Below are 26,227 nucleotides of genomic sequence, written 5' to 3' on the forward strand. Positions count from 1 at the left end.
TAGATAGATAGATAGATAGATAGATAGATAGATAGATAGAGATCTACTTTTATATTTATATTTTTATATAAATAAAAATATTTGTATATTTTAATATTTTTATTCAAAATACTATTCACACTTTATAGTAATAATAATTATTAGTAGTAGTATCATTTATTATTATTATTACTATTATTATTATTACTGCTATTATAAAGTGTGAATAGTATTTCTGAATAAAATAGCACCCTGCCAAATTCAAAGACTCTATAAAAATCATTACAACAATTAGCAGATGGCAAATTTGATTTCACTGTTTTTAATCAATCACAAATATCAATCAATTTAGCAATCACACAAAAAACTCTTTAATAATAACCTTAGTGTCACTGAACTACAAACATACCATAAATAAAACTTCACAGTATATAAAACTAAACAGCATTAATATCTTGTACTTGAAATGTCATATAGAACATCAACCTCTCAAACAAACTAATAATAATAGGATTCTCTCAGCATGGTTCTCAATACACACTGGACAGATAAAGATGACAGCAGCCACGGAAAATCCAGAGAAGCTCTTTACGATAACCAAGATCTCTCCAGCTGATTGAGCTCTAAAACCCAGCCAATCCAGCAGCGCTTCTCTGGCTCCCTGAAGCGCTCTGTCCACCTGAACCCAACTGAGACAGACTAGACGCTCTCGAGTCAAGAGCTGAGCACACGGATCCGTTCGCTCTGGAGGACTTTGAGGCTTTGGACTGATGACTGACTGAGCGAGAGCCTCCGCCGGCCCTCTGGTGGTTTGAAGAGTAAGAGGACTCTCGGCTCCTCTCAGGGGCTTCAAACTCAAGCGGCTCCTGTAAAGGCGGAGAGGCACGACACAAGCTGACTGGACTTAGAGGCACTTCCTGTTGGGAATGAGGCCGTGGAAAGTCTTCAGTGTTAGCAGGAGTGAGTCCTGAATGAGTCCTGGATTCAGGTTGAGGGATGTCTGCCATCTGTGTGGTGATTAGAGAAATAAGAATAATATTGTAATTAAATACTAATAAATGTAAATATTATAAATTTATAAAAAAAAAAAATAAATACACTACCATTTAAAAGTTTAGGGTTGAAAGTTGTATTAATGTTTTCCAAAAATGTCTCTTCTGCTCACTAAGGCTGCAGTTATTTCATGAAAAAATAATTAAAAACAATATTGCAATATTGTAAAATATAATTTATTCCTGTGATCAAAGCTGAATTTTCAGCATCATTACTCCAGTGTCACATGATCCTTCAGAAATCATTCTAAAATGCTGATTTGCCACTCAAGAAATGTTACTTGATTATTTGATTATTTGAAATAGCAACCTTTTGTTGTATTATAAATGTCTTTTCTGTTACCGTTTTCATCAATTTAACGCATCCTTGCTGAATAAAAACATTAATATATAATATATTAACTGACTTCAAGCTTTTAAATAGTAGTTAATAAATCATAAAACAAACAAATAAATGTTTCTTTATTTTTATTGAATAATTTCTTAATGTTTTTGTTTCTCTTATTTCTACTCACTGCTAAACTCTCCCTCCTCTCCTCATTCCTCTGTTTTTCTTGGTCGATGTGTGTCCTTTCTGTTGAGGAGAGCTGAGGATGCCCAAGAAGCCCAAAGTCTGATTGGTCTATTCCAACCATAGACGCAAACTGGCCAAGCCTAACATGCAGCAAGAAATTCCCAATGAAATATTGAAGATTCAACATTTTAAAAACGTATGGCATCAAGACATTTGCTGAAACAAGGCATAAACAGTAATGCATAAATCATTCAGTAGATAGTGGTAAAATGTGAGATCAGACAGACCCAGCATCTTTCAGCAGGTCTAGGAATGCGTGGAATTTTTGGAAGGAGGATTCGATGCTTTCCAGCACATGTTCATCCTCCAGAACAGAGGTGCTGAGATGGGCTTCAGACAGGGATTGATTCAGACTGCGCAAACGCTCATTCTCCAGTTCCAGCTGCAGGAAGAGACATATTAATATACGGTCACATAACTTTTACTTTCTGAATGTTCATTTTCATTTTACAAGCAGAATAGCTGGGGATGCTTGTACCTCCACCAGGCGAGAGTTGGTTTTCAGCCTGTTGTTCCTCTCCTCTGCCAGCCTCAGACGACACTCTTCCAGCTCCACCTGTGCGTGAAGAGAGAACTGCACTGTACCGGCCTTTATATGTACAGTGGCACCAAGCCATTTAACATCTCATACATTTAAGCCACGCTCAAAAAAAAAAAAAATATATATATATATATATATATATATATATATATATATATATATATATATATATATATATATATATATATATATATATATATATATATATTTGATATATTATCTGATTGTCATTACATTAGACTACAAAATATCAAAATCTTGTGCCACTGTATGTACACCACTTCAACTTTGGGCATTTTTTTTTTTTTTGATATACAGTAATTTATCTTTGCTACTTTTCATGAATTATATTTGTTATTTTACTGCTGTTCTAGTTTTTAAACAATGGAAAGTAATCATAAAGATGAAAATTATTACATGATTATTACATATTTAACTATAATAATCTACACAGAGGGAAATAAACATAAGCAATTACAATATTTATTGTATGAACATTATTTATATATTTTTCTAAACATTTGACTTGTCCACCAGTCCAAACAAGTTAGCGTGCTTGTTTACAGCAGTGTGATTGAAGAGCTTGAGATGAAGTACGAGATTCATGCTGCGTTAAGAAAACAACAAAATGGTGTGTATTTCCAATCAACTGGAAATAATTAAATAATAAAATAATAATTTTTATTATTTAATTGTGTGCATTTAGAATACATACAACACTAACTGTAAAATTAGCTTTACTAAATAGTTTTAAACTATACAAATACATTATATGAGAAGCGGTGGACATGTACATGACGTTCATTACTGAAAAACTGAGGGAAAGGAATACTCATGTGATACATGTTGGAAAATTTTAGTAGACAAATTAAATAAACAGTCTGAAAAGTGTATTTTAAAAGGATAGTTCACCCAAAAATGAAAATTTGCTGTTAATTTATTCATTGAGGCTATCCAAGATGTAGATGATTTTTCTTCAGCAGAACAGTAAAGAAGATTTTTTAGCTGAACTCATGGTCGTTGGTAATTCATCAAATGCAAGGCAGTGGTTACCGTCAAAAAAAAAGCATATCAGGCAACACATAAATATCTGGTTCACGAATTAATCGTTATTTTGAATCATTAACTGGTTCTTTTTACTGAACTGGATGAACCAGTTCACCAAATCGGACTGAATCATCTGAAATAGTTTGTACCTCGAGCAGCACAGATCTACAAGTTACTCAATCAAAACTCATTTTCAGACGCCTGACAGTCACTCCAAATCAAAATTTGCCAAAAGTAAGTACATGATCCTATGATGCTGATTTTTGCCGACTCATTCAGCGGTCCACTTCCTCCAACAGTCAGTGAACTGAGAACTGATGAGCTGCTGATAATGTTGTAAATAATGTTCAGTTTCTTGCACAGACTGATCGGTTCGCTTCATAAGACCTCAATATATCATCAGGGGCCACGGCTATTCATTTTGTGCCGCCTGATATGCTTTTTGACCCTCAAAGTGACAGCAGCTGTTGACTTGCATTTTATGAATCACCAAGGAACACGGATTTAGCTAAAAATCTTCTTTGCTGTTCTACTGAATCCATGTGACCTCTTGAATAGTCTCTCATAACTAAAGTGAATATTTGTTTTATTTTTTCTAGCTCTTTTAACAAGCTTCCTCATTCAGTAAACACATGAGAGAGAACAATAGGACAGGCTGCTACTGTGGCACCTGTAATCGATTATTCTCCCTCTGTAGTCGTCTGAACTGGCAGCTTGTGATTTTCTCCTGAGGACCCGGTACATCTGCACCATCCACCTCCTCTGACTCTGACTCCGTCTCAATGGTTACCCGCACAGAGGTTGCATTCTGATGAAGAAAGCCATCATGATGAACATACATGCTCTTTCGTGCATTATAAAAAAGTTCAGACCAAGTTCGATTTTCTGCGTTTTCGCATCGTAGCAAGCATTTTGATAGGAAAGGACGACTAATACGAATACGAAAAAAACGCAAAAACGCATACGAAAATTTCGGACTCAGTGTGAAAGGAACTTAACATTAAAACTAAAGAGTTTAAAAAATGTGACTCTTCTTGCAAGTCAATCTACTAAATGTATAATAGTCAACATAAAAATTTACATGAAGAAATTTAGCAATAAAACCATCCTTACTTGAAAACTCTGGTCTGTCAGCCCATCAGCCTGTGATGCACCTCTTTATGGACAAAGAGAGACACATTCACGCATCTTATTGACTTAAATGGAAAAGCAGAACGATTGAATTGCTTCTCATACATCTAGATACATTCTGGAACAGTTCCTGTTCAACCTGTCTGAAATCTATCCTACAACTGATTTCGCTAACATCTTTGTGCTTACCTTTGTAAGCCAGCCCGTGCAGCAGTGCGCCATGGGACGTACCCCACTGAACCAGGCCGAGGAGGCCTCCACACAGAGTTTACAGACGACGACCGGCGAGATCCTGCAGAGAACGACATTAAATGGTCCAAAAGAACCTACAGAACAAAAAAAAAAAAAGCCAAAATACTGCACATACCAATTCGATATGTAGCTTTTCCTGCATTCTTCCTCCTTAACTGCCGTGATTGATCAAGAGTGCTTTTGGGAGAAGAAGGTTTAAGCCACAGATACTGAAACACAACACATCAACAATGAGTTCATGTAGCCAATATCCAAAAGCCAATAACCTAAAACATTTAAACATGCAAAAGTTGTCTGACCTGTGAGTCATGGCTTTTAGAGTTCATGAGAACTTTTTTGAGCACAGCCTTCACCACATTATTATCTAAGAGACAAATGACAAAACAATATGATTTGGAGGTCTACCTTGCTATCTCAGTGTGCAAGTGCTGACCAGGTACCATTATCATTTTGTTCATTAGAATATTGTCAACATAAAACCACATTCACAACCTATTTTATGTCTGTAATGTAATGTATTTCTAAATGCACCAAAATATTAGATGATAAAAAAGTATAATACCATTCAAAACTTTGTAAGAAATCAGTAACATTTTTTGAAAGACATGGACTTAAATTGAATTTAAGTTGAATTGAAGTTACAAAAGATTTCTACAAAAATATAATATTAGCCCAACTGTTTTCAACATTGATAATAATATTTAATATTTCTTGAGCATCAAACCTTTTAAACCATTAATATATATATATATATATATATATATATATATATATTAGTGCTGTCAAATGATTGATCGGGATTAATCCAATCCAAAATAAAAGTTATTGTTTACATATTATATATGTGTGTACTTTGTATATTTACCATGTATATATAAATATACACACATGCAGTATATATTTTGAAAATATGTACATGTATTTAAATGTAAACATTTATATTAATATAATTTATATTATTATATAAATGTATTTAATATATAAACATAACATATTTTTCTGAAATATATATGCATGTGTGTGTATTTATATATACATAATACAACCCGAATTTCGGAAATGTTGGGACGTTTTTTAAGTTTGAATAAAATGAAAACTAAAAAACTTTCAAATCACATGAGACAATATTTTATACACAATAGAACATAGAGAACATAACAAATGTTTAAACTGAGAAATTTTACACTTTTATCCACTAAATGAGCTCATTTCAAATTTGATGCCTGCTCCAGGTCTCAAAAAAGTTGGCACAGGGGCAACAAAGGGCTGAAAAAGCAAGAATTTTTGAAAAGATTCAGCTGGGAGACATCAGGTCTGTAACATGATTAGCTATAAAAGGGATGTCTTAGAGGCAGAGTCTCTCAGAAGTAAAGATGGGCAGAGGCTCTCTAATCTGTGAAAGAGTGCATAAAAAGATTGTGGAATACTTTAAAAACAATGTTCCTCAACGTCAAAATGCAAAGGCTTTGCAAATCTCATCATCTACAGTGCATCAAAAGTTTCAGAAAAACTGGAGAAATCTCTGTGCGTAAGAGACAAGGCCGAAGACCTTTGTTGGATGCCCGTGGTCTTCGGGCCCTCAGACAACACTGCATCACTCATCGGCATGATTCTGTCATTGACATTACTAAATGGGCCCAGGAATACTTCCAGAAACCACTGTCGGTAAACACAATCCGCCATGCCATCTGCAGATGCCAACTAAAGCTCTATCATGCAAAAAGGAAGCCATATGTGAACATGGTCCAGAAGCGCCATCGTGTCCTGTGGACCAAGGCTCATTTGAAATACTGTTTCAAAGTGGAAAAGTGTTCTATGGTCAGACGAGTCCAAATTTGACATTCTTGTTGGAAATCACTGATGGCGTGTCCTCCGGGCTAAAGAGGAGGGAGACCTTCCAGCGTGTCATCAGCGTTCAAATCAAAAGCCAGCATCTCTGATGGTATGGGGGTGCATAAGTGCATACGGTATGGGCAGCTTGCATGTTTTGGAAGGCACTATGAATGCTGAAAGGTATATAAAGGTTTTAGAGCAACATATGCTCCCCTCCAGATGCCTTGTGTATTTCAGCAGGACAATGCAAAACCACATACTGCAGCTATTACAACAGCATGGCTTCGTAGTAGAAAAGTCCGGGTGCTAAATTGACCTGCCTGCAGTCCAAATCTTTCACCTATAGAGAACATTTGGTGCATCATTAAGCGAAAAATACATCACAGACGACCACAAACTCTTCAGCAGCTAGAAACCTATATCAGTCAAGAATGGGACCAAATTCCAACACTCATAACCTCGATGCCCAGACTAGAGGTCGACCGATTCATCGGTTTTGCGATTAATCGGCACCAATAGTTGATTGCCACAACTATCGGTTATTGGCAAAAATCCATGCCGATAGTTTTCCGGTTTGCAACCGTTGCTGGAGTGGCTGAGAAGGGTCCGCTGGCATTATACAGTGCGAGAGCGGCCTCTAGAGACGGAAATCACTGACAGCACGTGTTGTTTATTTTGAAGCAATAAACGTTTGTCTTTCTGTGGCTCTAATAAAGTCTGTATGCTTCATATAGAGAGCTGTAATACAGATTGTGTGTTCTCTTTCCGCTTGCTCTGTTTGTTTGTTTTTTAAACACCGAACTTCAAACTCATTTATGCCACAATGTTCATTCTTGAAGCAAACTTATGTCCGTTTGGTTATTAAATTAATTATTTTAGACCGCCACTTGATTTGAAAGCAAAGCGTCTGGTGTGTGTGTGTGTGTGTGTGTGATACCTCTGAGTTCTCCTAGACGCAGCGCTGCGCTTTTGCGCGGTGTGTGACTAACTTTTTTTTTTTTTTTTTATTAGATAATTATCAAGTGTTAAAAAATAGAAGCAAGTAAAGTGTGTGAGTACACATACAATATTCATATGTATGTAATTTTAATGCTATGGCCTTGTGTAGGTATTTAAAGATGGCCATCTTTAAGCATGACTGTTGAAATTAAATGGTAATACTTAACAATAAGAGTCCATTCGTAGCATTAATGAAAACTGTAGTATAATTCCTTGTTAGAGTGTGTTCATTTCAACATTCACTACTAGCTACTAATAGGCTACATTTTTAAATTTTAAAGTTTCTTCTTTTAACATTAGCAAACTATGAAATAACTTTAATGATCAATATAGTAAATAATATGAATATATTTATTCATTTACAAAGTATGGTTCAGTACACTTTTTTTTAAATAGTAAAGCACTAGCTCTCTTTCAGTATCCATTTTGAAAACTATCGGTTCATTAATCGGTATCGGCCAGTGTGGTCCAACCTAGCTATCGGTATCGGTAAAATGCACTATCGGTCGACCTCTAGCCCAGACGTCTTCAAACTGTTTTGAAAAGAAGAGGAGATGCTACACCATGGTAAACATGCCCCCGTCCCAACTATTTTGAGAGCAGTAGCAGGCATCAAATTTGAAACGAGCTCAGTTTCTCAGTTTAAACATTTGTCATGTTATCTATGTTCTATTGTGAATAAAATATTGGCTCATGTGATTTGAAAGCCTTTTAGTTCTCATTTTATTCAAATTTAACCCCAACATTTCCGGAATTCGGGTTTTAAATATATACAGTACACACACATATTTTACGTACACAAAAACTTTTATTTTGGATGTGATTAATTGCGATTAATCGTTTGACAGCACTATACATATATTTATTACTTTATTACTATATATCAGAGGTGGGGGCAAGTCACACATGTTCAAGTCTCAAGCAAGTCCCAAGTCCCTACCATCAAGTCTCAAGTCACAGTACAAACAAATCAAGCAAGTCAAGTCAAGTCAAGTCAGTGGCTCACCTCAAGCAAGTCAAGTCGAGTCCTGATAAGGGTCAAGTCAAGTCACAGTATGAAACAGGAACAAATATATTTTTGCCACACGACCTTATTCATTTTTCCTCAGAAATTTACTTTAATTATACATTTTAAATAATAATGTTTTAAATATAACATTTTTAAATACTACTTTGTATACCGATAAGGTTGTAATTGAGAAAAAATATGAGATACATAAAAATATGTATCTCATATTTATGTTATATTGAGTTTGAGCATCCTAGGAGACAAAGATAATAGATGTTTGAAAATGATTTCGCACTAAATATCTCCAGTGAAGACGCTAAATAATTTCAGAGTGTAACAAAACATGCTATTCAATTTTAAATAATATGCTGACTACAAATCACCCCTTATATCAGAAATAAAATGGACCCAAAATTTTCATCGGATATAGACACCCTATTTGGACTGTTTCTTTCACTTTGCATGATTGCCTACATTGTTCTTGAAAACTATTGTCATCATGGCTCAAAACAAGAAGCCTATTGCTGTTAATGTTTATGTATCTTCACCTGTAGCTTATCGATTTCTTTGATTTTATCTTAATAAGAACTAAATTGACAGCTGTGCATTTAAGGTCTGCCTAAGCTTTGTGTTTTGTTTCATTTTTGTTTTCTGTTTGTTCTGTTGGAAAAATAATTAATTTAAAAAAATTGAATATAGAAATATGAAATTAACTGATAGGCCAACTCTATGACATTAATGCTGCCAGTAAGTGGTGGCAAATCACAGCTTTATCACAGAAGTGTTCACTGAACCGATTCATTCAAAACAGTTGATTCGTTCATGAACAAGCAAGAATGGGCCACTGAATCACTCAACCGATTCGTTCAAATCCCTGGATTCGTTCAGTGTGTTGCTTGCGTAACTCTAACTTAGCTGTGGACTCAACGGAACTGTTGGCAGCCGCGCTGAAAATATTACTAAATATCATAAGTTATAAATATAAAAACTCATACTAGGGCCATTTTGACAACATGTCTTGGATTTTGGGTTCAAGAGAAATATCACTAATCGATAAAACACTGTGGTTTTCAACTAACGAACACATTTACATATCTTTCCTTTATGAAGTGGTGACGTCCTGGCTTTGCAAATGCATACAGTTATTAAGTGTTAATCCAAACATCGTGAGATCTCTTGCTCCCTGTATTTGGCGAGATGTGTTCCTGCGATCGTGCACAGTGTCATGAACTGCGCAGACTCGGATCACTTCTGCCGCTGGTTCAGTGGCTTGCGTTTTGTTTACCAAATTACGTCACAATGATTTATAATAACAATTAGAGTTGTTATAAAGTCAAGTCCTGCCGAGTCATGAAGGTCAAGTCAAGTCAAGTCAAGTCTCAAGTCACTGGATCTCAAGTCCAAGTCAAGTCGAGTCATTTTCTTTATTTAGTCAAGCAAGTCACAAGTCCTTAAATTTGCGACTCGAGTCAGACTCGATTCAAGTCATGTGACTCGAGTCCCCCACCTCTGCTATATATATATTTATTTATTACTATTTTATTACTATTTTTACTGTTCTTCTAATAAACCAGTTTTGGCAAGTATTAAAAAATAAATAAAAACAAAAAAATCTTTAAAAAAAAAAACCAATTAAAAAAAAAAAGTCTATCTGACCCCAAACTTTTGAATGGTAGCGTAGCACTGATCTGGAATAGTTATGTATCAATGCTTCGGATCAATTACCGACAAGCGGGTTTCTCCTGATGTCAAGCACACACAGAGTGGAATTGGACTGAAGCATCTGCTCTAGAACTTGAGCTCCTTCATTCGAGATCCCACAACGCTGCAGGTCCACCGCTAGGGCAAAATAACATAGGAATGTGGATGTCTACGTGCTTCTGATATACAGTATATGTATGTGTGTGTGTGTGTGTTGAAGAGTGACTTGTCAAACCTTTGACCCACAGGTCCTCTGTAAGCTCACGGGAGAGTGCCATCACTCCTCGGTCTCCGATCAGAATGTTGTCGTTGAGAGTGATTCTGCGCAGTCCGCTCATTGCTTCAAACTCTGCTTTCCTGTAGCGCAAAGTCTCCACCCACGCTGTGCTATGCCGTCTCGTTGCCTGGTGCTAAACGACAGATGAGCCTCATGAATCTGAGGAGTCTAACTTTGTATCATGACATTTAAATCAGCTATTTTTTCACAGGTAATTCTTTGGAGGAGAATTTATTTACGTAGATTTCCAGGAATGAATAATGTCACTTGTACCTTTATGATGTTCGCCATATGCTCCGCTCCCTGCCAGGTGATATTGCAGGAAGTGAAATCCATTGTCTTAATCGTTGAGGAATATTTCACACTCTGACAGATGACTGAATGACAGAACCATATAACAAAAATAAAAGTTTTTGCATTAACTCATACATACAATAATTTAACAGATTCAAAAATATATGTATACAGCATTTGCACATGTACAAAAACTCAGTTAAGCTTCTCACAGATAATCAATGGCATAAATGAATGAATGACTGTCATAATTTGTCTGATCATTTTAACTCACCTTCCAAACCTTGATCTGCGATTGGACAGTGTGCTAAAGACAGGTGCTCCAATGACACACTCTTAGCTAAACCCTAAAGGGAAATTACAATGTTAACTGAACATGTATTCAAACAATACATAAAAAGATTTAAATAAATAAAAACTGTACAATAAAAGTTAAACAATTTTTTTAATGAAATATAAATGAAACAAATGGAAAATAAAACAAATTTAAACAAATAAATCAATAAAAAATAATAAATATATTAAAATAAATGAATAAATACAAAAATAAAACATTAAAACAAAAATGAATGAGGCATTAATATAAAATAAAATAAAATATAATATATAATAAAATAAAGTACAAAATAAAAAAGTTAAAAAATAAAATACAAAAAACATCAGAAATAAAACAACTAAAATAAACAAAAATAATTTAAACAAAACTTAAAGCAAAAAATTAATTAATTAATTAATTAAAAAAAAAAAAAAAACATACATCCATACATACAAAACATTCACACATAATATGTGACCCTGGACCACAAAAAAACAGTCATAAGGGTCAGTTTTTAGAAATTGAGATGTATACATCATCTGAAAGCTGAATAAATAATCTTTCCATTTATGTATGGTTTGTTAGGATCGGACAATATTTGGCCGAGATACAACTATTTGAAAATCTGGAATCTGAGGGTGCAAAAAAATCAAAATATTGAGAAAATCACTTTTAAAGTTTTCCAAATGAAGTTCTTAGCAATGCATATTACTAATCAAAATTAAGTTTTAATATATTTATGGTAAGAAATTTACAAAATATCTTAATATCCTAATGATTTTTGGCATAAAAGAAAAATCGATAATTTTGACCCATACAATGTATTTTTGGCTATTGCTACAAATATACTCGTGCTGCTCACAATTGGTTTTGTGATCCAGGGTCACAAATAATCAATATCAAAGAGAGAGGCTAAATATTTCACTCCACCTTTGTGAGAGCCGTGAGGTCCTTCTCTCTCAGTGGCAAACCGTGCAGCTGAAGGGTCTTTATGCTGCTTGACTCACACAAGCACTTTTGCACAGCCTTGCACAACTGAAAAGTCATATTTTTGGAATGAATCACAGGGGTCTTCTTCTTACTATGAGACCTGTAAGAACCTGAGAAGATAAAGACACTCCATCATAATAATATTGACCACACTGATGAGTTTTGATGAACCAGGACAGCTTCCTCAGCTAAAACACGGCTACACAATATGTTCCTTTGCCATTTAATTTCAATTACTTTAATTAAATTAATGACTGCTGGGCAGTACAAATTTTCTAGATGGCATGTTGTACATTACATAACACATGTGCAGTATAATGCATTTCCAATTGATGCTTTTTGGTAGGGCTGGGACGATACGCTAATCTGCCAATTCAATACTATCCCGATACTTGTGTGCCGATTCTATATATTGCGATAATTAAGTATTGCGATTATATAACTATTGCGATTCGGTATTACAATTTATTGTGATTTTTGTTTGCTTACTAGACAATGGAAAATACTTGATAATACCCTTAAAAGAGACTGTATATGATGAGTCATATTAACAAAAACAACGCATCACATCTTTCTGAACTTTTATTTCAGGAGCATACACATACTGTACACAGTGTGTATGTAAAGTACCTTGAACCATGAAACTTTCAAGTACCAAAACCCTGAACTTGCACACAAATATAATAGTCAAATGTTCAACAAAATGAGCAGAAAAAATACTTTCTGAAATAAAATGAAGTGCTATGTTACTTTGCATACCGTTTTAGTCATGTTTAGTCATGTTTTCCTGGCAGCGTGTAAAATCCAAAGTGTTTCCACACTTGGGATTCAAAACGTGAAGGTGCAGAAAGAATTCTGGAAGAGGTTTGATCCTCTGCCTCCGTCATGGTTTGGCTTTCTCACGCCGGCTTGAAACGTATATGACGTCATCTAATGCAGCGGCACTGTGCATGCAGAACGATCGTTGTATGACAACAAAGCACCGCGAGAGCTACAGAGAACAGACGGCTCTGCATGCTTTCGAATTCGCTCTCGCAGTACTTTGATGTCATACGCTGATTATGGAGCGAATTTTGTGACAATATTCATCAAAAAAAATCCAGCATTTTGCAAATAAACACAATCTGCTTTGCAAAGAAAAACTCGACTTTCAAACAAACGCAAAGTGATTTGCAAATACAAAACTCAATTTGAGAGAAAATGCAGAGGTATGGACAAATATATGTATGGTGTGTTACAACTGTGAGACTCATTTGCCTTTTTATGAGGAAATGTGGCTTGATTTTGTCACAAATGCATGCTGGCTGATTTTCTCACAAATGTGTGCTGGCAGATTTTCTTACAAATACAATTGAGCAACTTCCTTTTCCAAAAACAGCAGATGACGCTGTCGGCCAATTTACGCTAATCTCTCGAGACGCCTGTTTACCTTTTCAGGGAATACAGCAGACCAACATGAGTGGGGAACGGGTGAGTTTCTGTCTCATTATATCTATAATTAACCATTTAGATGTTTTCCCAAAAGAACCCTACTACAATGTCAGTGAAATTCACAAGAAGTGCTGTAAAGTTGTTAACATGATTGATTAGTTCAAAAATCAGTAGTGACATGGCTAAACATTTAACTAGGCAGTCTTTCCCTATAAAAAACGATCCATTCTCCGTACCTCTTATCCTCTGTTGGATCGCGGGATATAGAATATATAGGCTACATATGTTGATACAATTGCTCAACATTCAAAACAATGCAGGGGTATAACAATATTTCGTGTCACAATATATTGTAATACTAAAATACAAAATGTATTATGGATAGCGACAATAGTGTGTACCAAAAATGAAAGCTTAGACAATTTAATTTAGTATCAGATATAGTAATATCACCCAAGACTTCATTAATAATTAATAAAAAATTTAAAACAAATCACACTATTTAGTACAATTACAATATCTAAAACTTTTTAAACTTGAAACACTGTGCAATCATTTGTGTATTTCTCTTCTGGTAGAACTCTTGTCCTGTGAATTGGGGAAAAGGATCAAGTTCACGCTGATATAATACTAAATTCAGCATTTTAATAAACAGTGGTTTACCAGTATTTCAGAATGATTTTAACAATGTAATGATTAGAAAATAATCTTTGGGGTCGAAGACTGCGCTGGCGCATTTTGTCATGTCACGAAAAGAACTAAAAATACAGATACGAGTATGGCATCATTTGAAACTGCAAAGGGTCTACTTTTGTTTGTATATAGTCATAATAACAACAAAACAATTTGCTTTTGTAAAATAAAGAAAACAAACAGGGTGTGCTCTCTGCCGTCTCGGTCTCTGGGAACTTTCTTCACAGGCACATGAATTAGGGGTGTGCAGCGAAGCCAGTATTTGTATCTGTAACAATCACAAAATTATTTGTGTCTGTATCTGTATTCGGATAAAACCGGAAATAGGCGGAGTTTGAACCGGAACTTCGTACGGTTGTACTTGATAAGACCGTTATGTCTATGGTTTTACGCACTGAATTAATAAAGCATTAAAAAAAATGTCTATGGTTTTACAGCCTTTCTTTCTTTTTCGTAGTTATCACTGAACAAATATGGCATGTTTAACTAAAATATATATTTTTTTATGATTATAACGTTTATTTAAATATCTTCTTACAGTCGGAGCCGATACCCTTGTATAGGCAGTGCTTCGAGATGTATTGCGGTTATGCTTCAGGGAACGCGAGTTTGAATCCCATTTTGGGGACCTTTCGTGATCCAATAAATAAATATTTAAATATCTTCTAATTAAAACAGTAAGGGTTCCTATGCAGTTTAGAAATATAGAAATTGATTTAAGTAATTTCAAGGAAATGCATGGAAAAGGCAAGTGCAACACTGCTATTTTATTTGCGCTTATTTCATTCATAGAGTTTACACTCATTTACTTCACACACTTGTTACTGCGTTGTAATTTTAGAGGTTTATGTAAAACAACATGATTTCCTTTGGCTCACCGGTTCCTGCGCAGTTTAAAAAAGTATTTCACTTAAGTAATTTGCAGGTCTGGAAAATATGGGAAAAAAGAGAACAGTAGCTATAGCCTATGGAAAAATATTTGTGTTTCGACTATTTGCCCTATTCAGTGTTCTAAAATATAAAATTAATTTCTAAAAATAAATTGATCATACAAGTAGAGAGAATTCATAACAAACGTTTAGTAATCATCTGAACACGACTGAATTAATTCAAGGCTGAACTCTTTAAGCAGTCTTTTTTTGAACTTCACTAAACAAACGTGCGTGTGCCACGTAGGGGTGTGCGATATTGAAAAAAAAAAGATATCTCGATATTTTTGACAATCAGTTAACGACAATCAGACGATATTTTGCCGAGTGTGTTATTGTGCTGATATCTGACACACTCTGGACAGCGAAGACTCTTCTTGGAGTGACTCAGATGATGAATGTTTGCATTTTGAAGAGCCACTAATATAATTCCTGACAGTAGCCTTTTATTCTTAACTTCATGAGTTAAAATGTTGCTCGGCTATATACAAAAAGATACATATTTTTAGATGGATTCTTCCAAACAAGCTATTGTCAGACTAAAATATGCCAGTATTCAGAGTAAAATATTGGTTGAAATATGAAATATCTCCATACAGGCCACTTTTAGTTTTAAATGTGTATAAAAGGCGTGTATATAAACTATGCTATATAAAAACATAAATAAACTATGATATCCTATCCCTTATGAAAATTAAAGTTTGTTTTACTATAGTAAAAGTGTGGTAACCATGTTTTTTTGCAGGTTACCATTTCTATAATGGCAGCTTTACTACAAATACAATGGTATTTATTTAGTAAAACCATGGTTAATTTTCATAAGGGAATTTTAATGTTTAGATTATATTTCGGTACATTTATATAGCTGAATCACAATAAAGCTCACCTGAACTTAAACTAGTTTGATTATAGTAGCCTATTTGTATAATTAGTTTAGCCTACTCTTTTCAGTAGGTTGTCTGTGTGTAGTTTTATATTTGTTTAAACTTTTACTGCAGAGGTAGCTTACAACATTTCTCTCCACTATAAACCTTACTTGACCTAACGTAAAAAAAAAAAAAAATTCAAAACGCTTTCATTTTTGGTACACAGTTGTCGCTATCCACAATACATTAGCATTTTAGTATTACGATATATTGTGACACGAAATATTGTTATACCCCTGCATTGTTTTGAATGTTGAACAATTGTATCAACATATGTAGCCTATATATTCTATATCTCGCGATCCAACAGAGGATAAGAGGTACGGAGAATGGATCGTTTTTTATAGGGAAAGACTGCCTAGTTAAATGTTTAGCCATGTCACTACTACTGATGAACTAATCAATCATGTTAACAACTTTACAGCACTTATTGTGAATTTTACTGACATTGTAGTAGGGTCGCTTTGTGAAAACATCTAAATGGATAATTATAGATATAGTAAGACAGAAACTCACCTGTTCCCCACTCATGTTGGTCTGCTGTATTCCCTGAAAAGGTAAACAGGCGTCTCGAGAGATTAGCGTAAATTGACTGACAGCGCCATCTGGTGTTTTTGGAAAAGGAAGTTGCTCAATTGTATTTGTGAGAAAATCAGCCTGCACGCATTTGTGAGAAAAGCAAGCCAAGTTTCCTCATAAAAAGGCAAATGAGTCTCTCAGTTATAACACACAATACATATATTTGTCCATACCTCTGCATTTTCTCTCAAATAGACTTTTTGCAATTTGCAAATCACTTTGCGTTTGTTTGAAAGTTGAGTTTTTCTTTGCAAAGCAGAATATTGTCACAAAATTCGCTCCATAGGCTGATCGTCTGTGTGGTGCTGCTCTAAGTCAAACTAGGGTTGTTCCGATTCCGATACTAGTATCGGAAATTCCACCGATACCACAAAAAAATCTGGCATCGGTATCGATCCGATACCATTCTTAAACAAGATCTATAGTCATGCCCGCTAGCTTTGCTTAACGCTGCAAATCGGAAATCAATTCTTCTTCGCTGCTCAGAATGCAAACACAGGAAGTTGTGCACAAGCAACCACTATTACTATTAGAGCAGCAAAGAATAAATACAAACGTGGTAGCACATTGCCAGTAAATCACTCGCATATGCGACTAAGGGTGAATCCCATTTCTCTGTCTTACCCCTTCCCCTTAGTTTTGCGGGTTCACGTGAGAGTAAGGGCTATCCCAATTCTCGTTTTGATCGAGGGGTAGGGCTAAGGGGAAGGGGTAGATACCCCTTAAAACCAAGCATTTTCGCGAGCTTACTTGAAACCAAGGGGTACACACAGGGGCGGACTTAGCAATTTGGGGGCCCTAAGCAAATTCCAGGTATGGGGCCCCCATACAATATGTGTCCTTTTATGCTTAACCCCTATTTTGCACACTCGCTCAAGTTTTTAGTTTATTTATCCCTTCACAACCAGTAATTAGTCAACTTGCTGCTGTTCTAAAGCCAAATTAGGCTACTTTTTTTTTTTTCCGGATCACAAAAGGAAGACATCAATAAATAAATAAATAAAAGAAAAATGCGTGCACTTGTCCATTTAATAAATTGCAAAAATTTTCAATCTTTTTACAAACATAAAACTATCCCATGCAACTCATTCCATATTCCAAGTGTTTATAACCCTCATTTTGCTTGCTCGCTCTAGTTTATAGTTTATTTGTATCGTCACAACCAGTAATTTGTTAATCAGTAATTCTACCTTATTTTTTGAGATTACAAATGAAGACATTATCCAAAAAAACCCAACAAAAAAAAAAAAAAAAAACTTGCACTTGTCCATTCAATAAATTGTAAACCTTTCCAATCTTTTTACAAACATAAAATTATCCCAGGCAATTAATTATATATTCCAAGTGTTCTGAAGGCATACTTTAGGCTTTGCCGAGAAACAAATCGAAAATGAAACCTATTATTAAGGGAAAATCTCCAGTCATTGCATTCGTGCATTTATAGGAGTGCGCGGCAGTTCGCGCCAGTGCGCCTAGGAGAAGCACACAAGAGAGTCATTTTGAAACATCAAGATAAATAAAATTGTGAGCGCTCCCTCATAATCATTATAGCTGTCTCTCACTTCAATTCATTGCGATCTCACGACGTTCCGTTAATAAGCTCTACACTGCACAATGAATCTCTTATTTACATCGTATCTACACTTTGTTATAATGAGATGATCCCCGACCTTGCAGAACTCAGCACTTGACAAAAACTCGGCATTTTGATCAGTAAGTGGATTCTAACTTAAACACTTCTGGTCACTGCGTTCAAGAAATCAGCGCACATGTCTGTGAACGGCTACAGTGCTCAACGCTGCAAATATGTTTTTCCAATATCAAATGGGGCCCCCTGATTCCCCGGGGCCCTAAGCGGCCGCTTACTTCGCTTATTGGTTAAGTCCGCCCCTGGGTACACAGAACGCACTGCGCAACCGGCAACAATGGCGGCCAGATCATCAAGTATTAAAGTATTTTCGGCTTAAATAATTTATTAAAAAATTACGACAGTCTTGTTTTGTGCTCTAGACAGTCCTGTACATATATATTTGCAACATGATCTCACAGAATTCCGTGTAATGTTCACGGACTTAATTAACCTCCGAATCTGTGGTGGCATCACGGAATCGCCGAAAATTCCGTGATGGGCTCACAGAAGTGATACCAATGTAAGTCAGTGAGGCATCAGCCGTGCTCCACGCACGGAAACCCTTAGCATCAATATGCCGATGCGATACTGGGAAATTTATCGTCATCATTATTGTTCAGAACCGGGTAGGTTTAGGGTAAGGGTGGGGTCAGGTACTCCAGTGAAAGTATAACTGCATCGGAGTCACTCTTTTTACGTGGTCCGATGCAGCGCTGGTGTTGAACCAGTGAATCCGTGCATGGACCACGGCTGATGCCTTCTGTGAGCCCAGCACGGAATTTTCGGCGATTCCGTGATACCACCACAGATTCGGGGTTAATTAAGTCCGTGAATATTACACGGAATTCTGTGAGATCAGGTTGATATTTGCAACCATGTTCTTAACTGAAACGTTTTAAAAAATCGCTAGTTTGCGATGCTAACGTTACATTGCTGATTTGCACAACAGTCCCGCAGACTAGCCTTGAATGGACTCCATGCATGTCTACAGTTTTAACAAGTTTGTAAAATGATCCATAGTTTGTGATCAACACTTGTCGGCTCTGGTGACGTAGCAGCCAGCTAGAGACGGTGTAGGATGACGTAACCGTAACCAAGTGGTGTCTCATTTCATAGGGGTATGTTTTCACCCCTAGCGCTTACCACTCGGTTTCGAGGGACAAGGGCTAGGGGTAAGACAGAGAAATGGGATTCACCCTAAATCTTCACCCTGGGCGACTAAATAGTGTATAATATTAGCCACTGGCTAATAAATGCTCAGATTATATTCGCCAGTGTGTGAGTTGGAGGCTATGTATAAGTTTAGCACAGATATATTGTCACTCGCTGAACACTCTGACCAAGCGCTTCAGAGTTTCACTCTCCATCAAGCGATCTGGGCTATTTTTCAGTGCAACTGAATGAATGCGCAGCGCACCTGTATTTGACGTACCGTAAGCTCTAGTGTGAAGTGCACGACTCTCCGTCGCTTTGCTTTTTTTCCTCACACGCAAAGAGAGAGAGAGAGAGTCTTACACATAGCGCGTCAATTCTGCTTGGTATGTAAACGATATTCTTTGTTGTATTTTCCTGTCAGAATAACAGAGCTCCTTTTGAATTCTTCAACTTTTAAGAACTGCCGGGTTCTCCGGTAGTAGGCGGAGCTAATGCGCAAGCGACAATCTCATTGGCTGGCGCTCACCTATAATCGTCCCTGTTTTGATTTCAGCAAATCAGTTCAAGCGAACGCAGACAACGTGATTAATATTCATGAATCCAGCAGCTCGTTAATCCTTAGTGCGTTTTATATTGTTCTTAGTAGAATTCATAGTATGATTATTATCTTATCAGTATTATTGATAGTTTCCCCCCCATTTTTTAGAGAAACACTGAATGACCAAAAAAGCACCAAAAAGTTCAGTTAAAATGACTGTATTCATGGTTACCAAGTTTTAATTCTAATTGCTAAAGTTATATCATTAAATAATACTCGATTATCATAATACATTTATAATGCTTGACTGACTGATGTTAAGAGTGTACTTTTAGATATTTAAATAGATGTGCCATTTTCCAAACATTATATATTATATTTTTTTGTTTACTCGCCAGACTATCTATCTATCTATCTATGGTGAAGCACACCATAAAATAATTGTATCTATTCATACAGGTCTAGTAGTACATACAGCTGTATAACCAGATACACACCCAGGTATCGGATCAGTACTCGGTATCGGCCGATACCCTGAGCCTAGGTATCGGAATCGGTATCGGGAAGGGAAAAAGGGTATCGGAACATCTCTAAGTCAAACACACTTATACATTTCGTCCTCTGTTGGAATTAAAAAGCACTAACTTCTCCCCACTGCCAATTTGGAAAAGTAAAATAATTCAATATAAATCGATTCTGAGGTAAACCAATTGATTTTTAATTCGTTTTTAAAAGAATCGCGATAGTTAGGTGAATCTATTTTTTTTCTCCCACCCCTACTTTTTGTGCACTATAATAAATAAAACAGATACTGTGTGCTTGTCTGTTTACTAACTTTGAGCTCCAGTGCTGGTGAGGTGGCAGCTCTTGATAGCAACATGCTGGAGGTGTTTGTTGATAGCCAGGGCTGACAGAATGGGCGTCCAGTCCGTCAGACTGATGTGATCAGGGTTAAACTCTAACATCCCCCGACTCAGGCTGGCTTTCACCGCACGGACAGGAGCTAATCCCTGAGCCGCACACACGTGATCATAGTAACCTTCAAAATCCTGAGCGCCTCTCCGACGGATCTGCGCTGGTTCCAGCATCATGCAGCCTAAGAAAAATAATGGAAAAATGTAAGATCTGCTGTTGTATCTAAAAGCTGTAGGTTCCCACAAGTGACAACCCATGAACTATGACCATTGTGTGCTAGAAAAAGGCATAGAAATGCAGAGTACGCTTTGTAATAACGTCAAATTAAAAAATTGTAGCTTTCAGGGTAACACTTTATTTTAAGGTGTCCATAATACAGAGTAATTAGCTAGTTAAGTACTTAGTAGTAGCCGTTGTACTTACATGAAATAAAATGTAAGTTATGTTATGTTAAGTTATGGAACGGCCTGTACTTACAGTTTGTAATTATGTAGATGTAATAGGCAGCTACTGTTACACATACAGGGCTCGCAAAATTTAAAAATCCCTGGTAGCTCTTCGGGCAGGAGCTCTTCAGATTTTGGTAGCCCGGAAATTAATTTAACTAGCCCAAATTAAAAAATTACCTTTCTTTATTTTAAATATAGAAAATCAGATAGGAGCTTAAATGTCAATCAAAAATATTTTCAATACACAAATATCAACAAATATGAAGGAAGCAATTTTATTTCACTATTTACAGGATATCTACAGAATTTTAAAAAATATATTTAAGGCAATTTATGACCCATTTTAAGAGCTGCACAAGTAAAATGAACACAGAATGAGCGGGGTTGGACAATGTCTATGGTAACATACAGTTTTGAGCCATAAAATTACATGATTTACAGTTCAGATACAGGTTTTCACAAAAACCTTATACAACAGCGTTTCAAGCTATAGATCATTTTTATGAAAAGGGATAAATCAAGCATATAAATTATTGTGTTAATTTAAAACGTATAAATATTACTGTCTTAATTGTTTAGATTTTTAGAAGGCACATTAACTTCTTTCTCATTCACAACTCAGTGGGCCTCATTTACGAAAAACAGTGCAACAAGTATAGGCCACTTTCGTTTTTGTGACACTCTTAATGCATTTTATTTGTTTTCTTTAGGCTATATCGTTATTTTTTTTAAATTAACTGATGGGTGATCACACAGGTGCCTCACACGCACACACATAACATTTCAGCGTTACTAACTTGACATTTCAGCCATTAATCAAACTAAAATGCAGTCACCCAAACATAAAAGTTGCACTGCACAATTTGGACCAAAAAAGTTCCACTGTAAAATCAGCGTGCAGCGCCGAAACAAACATCTATGTTTGCGCATGTGAAGGATGATGTTTTACATGGATATTGGAACGCAAGTGCAGTACAAAGCCTTGTTTACATCATAGATAATAGTTTAGCAACCAAATGTTACATGGCAAAAATTTGGATGTCGAATGAGAGAGGCTTGTGAGCCCAATGCCGTTTAGTTTCGCTTTAATAAATTCATTTTAGCTTGATGTTGTATTCTGTTTAAAATGAATGCCACTATAGCCTAATTTGTGTTTTACTTCATAGTTTAATATAACATTTTATAGCTACTCATTTTTTTCATTCTTCTTCTGTAATACCGTTAAATTTAAAGGGTTTGTTGTGGATTAAGCAGAACTAAATAATCTATATAGTGTTTATAATGTTTATAAATGTTTCGTTATATTTACTGGTATTTAATATAAATATAAATGAATGCCATTGTTTGCAATTATTAGGTTAAAGGGTGTTTTTGGAGTAAAATCAGTTTCTGTTTCATGAGATTACTTCCTCTTTTTGGCCGGGTTACGTTTCTCCGTGTCGTAAACTCTAGGGGCGAGGCTTCTAAACCGGGGTGTTTTTAGGGGCGTGATATTCAAACGACGACTGTTTTCTTCCGCCACATTTATCAACGTGCGATCTTTCGTACGATGGGATTGGCGGCATACGAATGTTTCATAAATCACACGTGAACCTTGTCGTAAGCTGATTTGTGCGCTCGGATCTGCGCTCGTTTCTACGTTAGATTGATAAATGAGGTCCTATGTGTTTGCTGCGTAAAAACATGAGTTGATATTTGCATTGATCTGACCATAAACAGCAAGAAAGGCTTATTGGAAATGCAAATTCATTCTCTGCCACGAGGTGGCGCTTTAGGAGAAGCAGCTCCGCGCTCATAAACGCTGATTTATCAGAAATTATAGGTAAAATGAAATTAAAATGCCAATGACACGTTTCTGAGGACAGTCGGTTCCCTTCAGATACATTCACATAAAGACATCCGCGCCGCGTTTTGACTTGAAACGTGCAGCGCTCATATTTATTCAATGACATAATTGCCTTTTGAAGTTTAATCCAGCTGTCCCCAACTGTAAGACCTCTTGAAATTATAATTAAGACATTTCTTATACCATTTAACGTAGTGGAACTCATCCACAATATCCACCGCGCGCCGCCACCAGCTCCCGCGTCTCACACACACGAGCGAGACTTTAGCACTATATTTAGCAACTTTCAGACCCTTTTAGCGGCTTTTTTTCCATAGAATATACAAACTGACAAACCTAGCGAATGTTTTGGATAAACCTTAGCTATGGTTCAGTTGGAAGATGTCGCCAGTGCTGCCCCGCGAGCGTGAGGTCTGACTCCCAGCGCAGCGTCGCGTCTCTCTGCGTCTGTTCTGTGCAGCGAGCGGCAGAGAAGCACCGCATTCATTTGGCCGTACCGCGACTGTTTGGAATTATAAATATGAGCATAGTTCGTCTGTTAATATTATGCACTTTTTTTTTTTAGTTTACTCAGACGCAGGCAGTGCGCTGCATGAGACAAAAAAGTAATATAGCCAAAACCACCGCATAGCCGCTCTTTAGTATAACGTTAGATGCATGTTGATTTTATCAGACGATGTCGCGATTATAAATGAGAATGACTCCTGGTTAACATGTATTAATGGGTCGTGTTTAGTCACTATTTAGTGTGGAATTTTTCTACAATATTCGCTCATCATGACAGTAAAATAGGGCATTCTAAGTCAATCTACTGCAGTTTTTCCTCCCTCAATCAGTAGAAAATGTGGTTAACACCCGATCATGCATGAAAAAAATAAATACCGTCATATACCGTGAAACCGGTATAATTTTGAAAAATACCGTGATATACATTTTTGGTCATACCGCCCAGCACTAATTTAACGTATTTAAAACTTTTTATGGCCTTAAGTTTGATACAACACACTTTAAGAGTTAAGGACCCGCGGGAGATCTGTATTTAAGGAGCCCGTCGGGCAGGCAGTGATACATTTTGGTAGACCGACTGGAAAACACAATAGCCCCGGGACGTCGGGCTAGCGATTTTGCGAGCCCTGACATATGTTATGCAACCAAAAGATTGTTACATATGTGTTGCAGACTTTAGACAATGTAATTATTAATGCAAGTACAGAGACATAAGCTACTTAAAATAAAGTGTATCAAGATTGTACTTAAGTGTACTTCATGTGTATCAATACTGTACACCTTATCCAGCTGCACCTTAGTTTGAATTAACCCACCAGTACACAGCTAAAATACATGTAATACATTTCTAATTACATTACAATTACATAATATTACACAAACATAAGCTACTTAAAATAAAGTGTATCAAGATTGTACTTAAGTGTACAAGTAGCTGTGTAACAGACTCGGTCTGTTACATGTGTGTAACAGTAGCTGCCTATTACATCTACATAATTACAAACTATAAGTACAGGCCGTTCCATAACTTAGTTACATGGTAAGTACATTTTATTTCAAGTAAGTACAACGGCTACTACTAAGTACTTAATTAGGTAATTACTCTGCATTATGACACCTTAAAATAAAGTGTTACCGCTTTCAGTACATATTAAATTGTTTTAATGATCTTTTGTCATGCTTTTTTTGATATGCTGACTAATATACTAAAGCACATGTAATGTACTTAATTATAATTTTTACTCTAGCGCGTTATTCAATATTACATTTCAAGTTAATAAATTTAATTGTAATAAATGGCAAATGCAACATTATTACAAATGTGTAATTACACATATTTAAATACAAGACATACAAATTTCAATAGAAATGACATTAAAGTATATTTTAGTTTACCATAAATGCTCCAGCAGTACAATTTAACCATATTTCGAAAACAATAGTATTTATTAAATTGCATATAAAGATTTACTTAAGTGGTTCAAAAAGCACTCTTAAGTAATTAACTAACTGTATTTAATATAAATGTAAAGTATAATACATTTTCTTTTAATGGTAAATAACATGCATTTAAGTGTCCAAAAACATTACATTCAGTTTTCACAAAAGTATTTTATTTAAATATGCATTATTTGCATAATAAATACTCTTTTTTTAAAAGGTATGCTATGTGTATATATTTTGCCAATCATAGAAAACATTATTAACACAATTGTTTTACATTTACAGTAGCACAACCAGAGAGACAGTGAACAATTATCATGTAGAATTAAAATATAATTTAATGAACTGAGTGCAGAATGCGTCCACTTTAACCTCTGGATACACCAGGGAGTCTTTTATTGTAATAAATCTACTGTAAATCACTTCAAGAACGAAACATTACAGAAGATCTGTCTCTGCTGACAAGAAAACAATTCTCACTTACTCTTTGGATCCTGATTGCTGAAGGTTTAACTCACACTGAAATACAAATACACGCCAAAATAACGTGTATATAGCTAATTGGCCAGGATATTCCTCACATTTCTACCTTTGATAGGTTTATGTATTATGTGCGTGCGCATCTGCGATAACAATAATGAATCTGGTGCTGTCTGAGCTACAGCAAGCGGTTTAAAGCTGATTTGGTCTTTTTCTTTCAAGTGTTAAACGCTTGTTACCTGTTTGTTAGCGCTGTTGCCGTGGTTTCCACTCTAGAGACTGATAAGTGATAATAACCCACCCAGCGTGTCAAAACAAACCGCGGCGGTTTGAAAGAGAAGCAGCGTCTCATTCTGCGCGTCAAACTCCATCTGCGCCTCTGCGCTCAGCGCCACCTGCTGGCGGGAGTTACTACAGCGTCTCCTTATGGAAAACATTCCTCTGTTGTTTGATTGTTGTTTTGAGTATGATGTGCTGCTGTATCCGTCCAAATGGATCATTAATAGAGAGTCAAATGCAAGTTATTTAGAAATCATCATCATCATGGTTGCATCAGAACAACAGTGCTATTGTAGAAAGTTGAATGCAAATGGCCATATAACTATTATGACTGTCTGTGGTGCAGTAAACCTTGACTAACATTACAACTGAATGTGAGGGAATCATACAATTAGAAATAATTACATTTAATTAAATTATTTATTTACTGTT

At 35.9% G+C, this 26,227-nt stretch overlaps 1 protein-coding gene across 5 annotated transcripts; it reads right to left on the reverse strand.

Moving 5' to 3' along the window:
- Nucleotides 1–296: 296 nt before the first annotated feature.
- cep78 (centrosomal protein 78) lies at nucleotides 297–25,899 on the reverse strand. 5 transcript variants are annotated; one of them, XM_058785679.1, is made up of 16 exons: nucleotides 25,756–25,899; nucleotides 20,712–20,972; nucleotides 11,936–12,105; nucleotides 10,964–11,036; nucleotides 10,669–10,772; nucleotides 10,354–10,528; nucleotides 10,143–10,256; nucleotides 4,876–4,940; nucleotides 4,692–4,785; nucleotides 4,514–4,616; nucleotides 4,307–4,349; nucleotides 3,864–4,001; nucleotides 2,084–2,161; nucleotides 1,833–1,987; nucleotides 1,547–1,685; nucleotides 297–986 (listed from the first exon to the last, which is right to left on the reverse strand). In XM_058785679.1, exons 2-16 carry the CDS (start codon nucleotides 20,965–20,967, stop codon nucleotides 603–605), a joined length of 2,091 nt encoding a protein of 696 aa, XP_058641662.1. In that variant the 5' UTR covers nucleotides 20,968–20,972; nucleotides 25,756–25,899; the 3' UTR covers nucleotides 297–602. The 5 variants fall into 5 exon arrangements, with proteins under 5 accessions (XP_058641662.1, XP_058641664.1, XP_058641663.1 ...); XM_058785681.1 differs by lacking the exon at nucleotides 25,756–25,899 and adding an exon at nucleotides 25,521–25,680; XM_058785680.1 differs by lacking the exon at nucleotides 25,756–25,899 and adding an exon at nucleotides 23,423–23,955.
- Nucleotides 25,900–26,227: the final 328 nt, after the last annotated feature.

This window comes from Onychostoma macrolepis, chromosome 08 (genome assembly GCF_012432095.1).
Source record: "Onychostoma macrolepis isolate SWU-2019 chromosome 08, ASM1243209v1, whole genome shotgun sequence".
In the NCBI taxonomy this organism is placed as follows: Eukaryota; Metazoa; Chordata; class Actinopteri; order Cypriniformes; family Cyprinidae; genus Onychostoma; species Onychostoma macrolepis.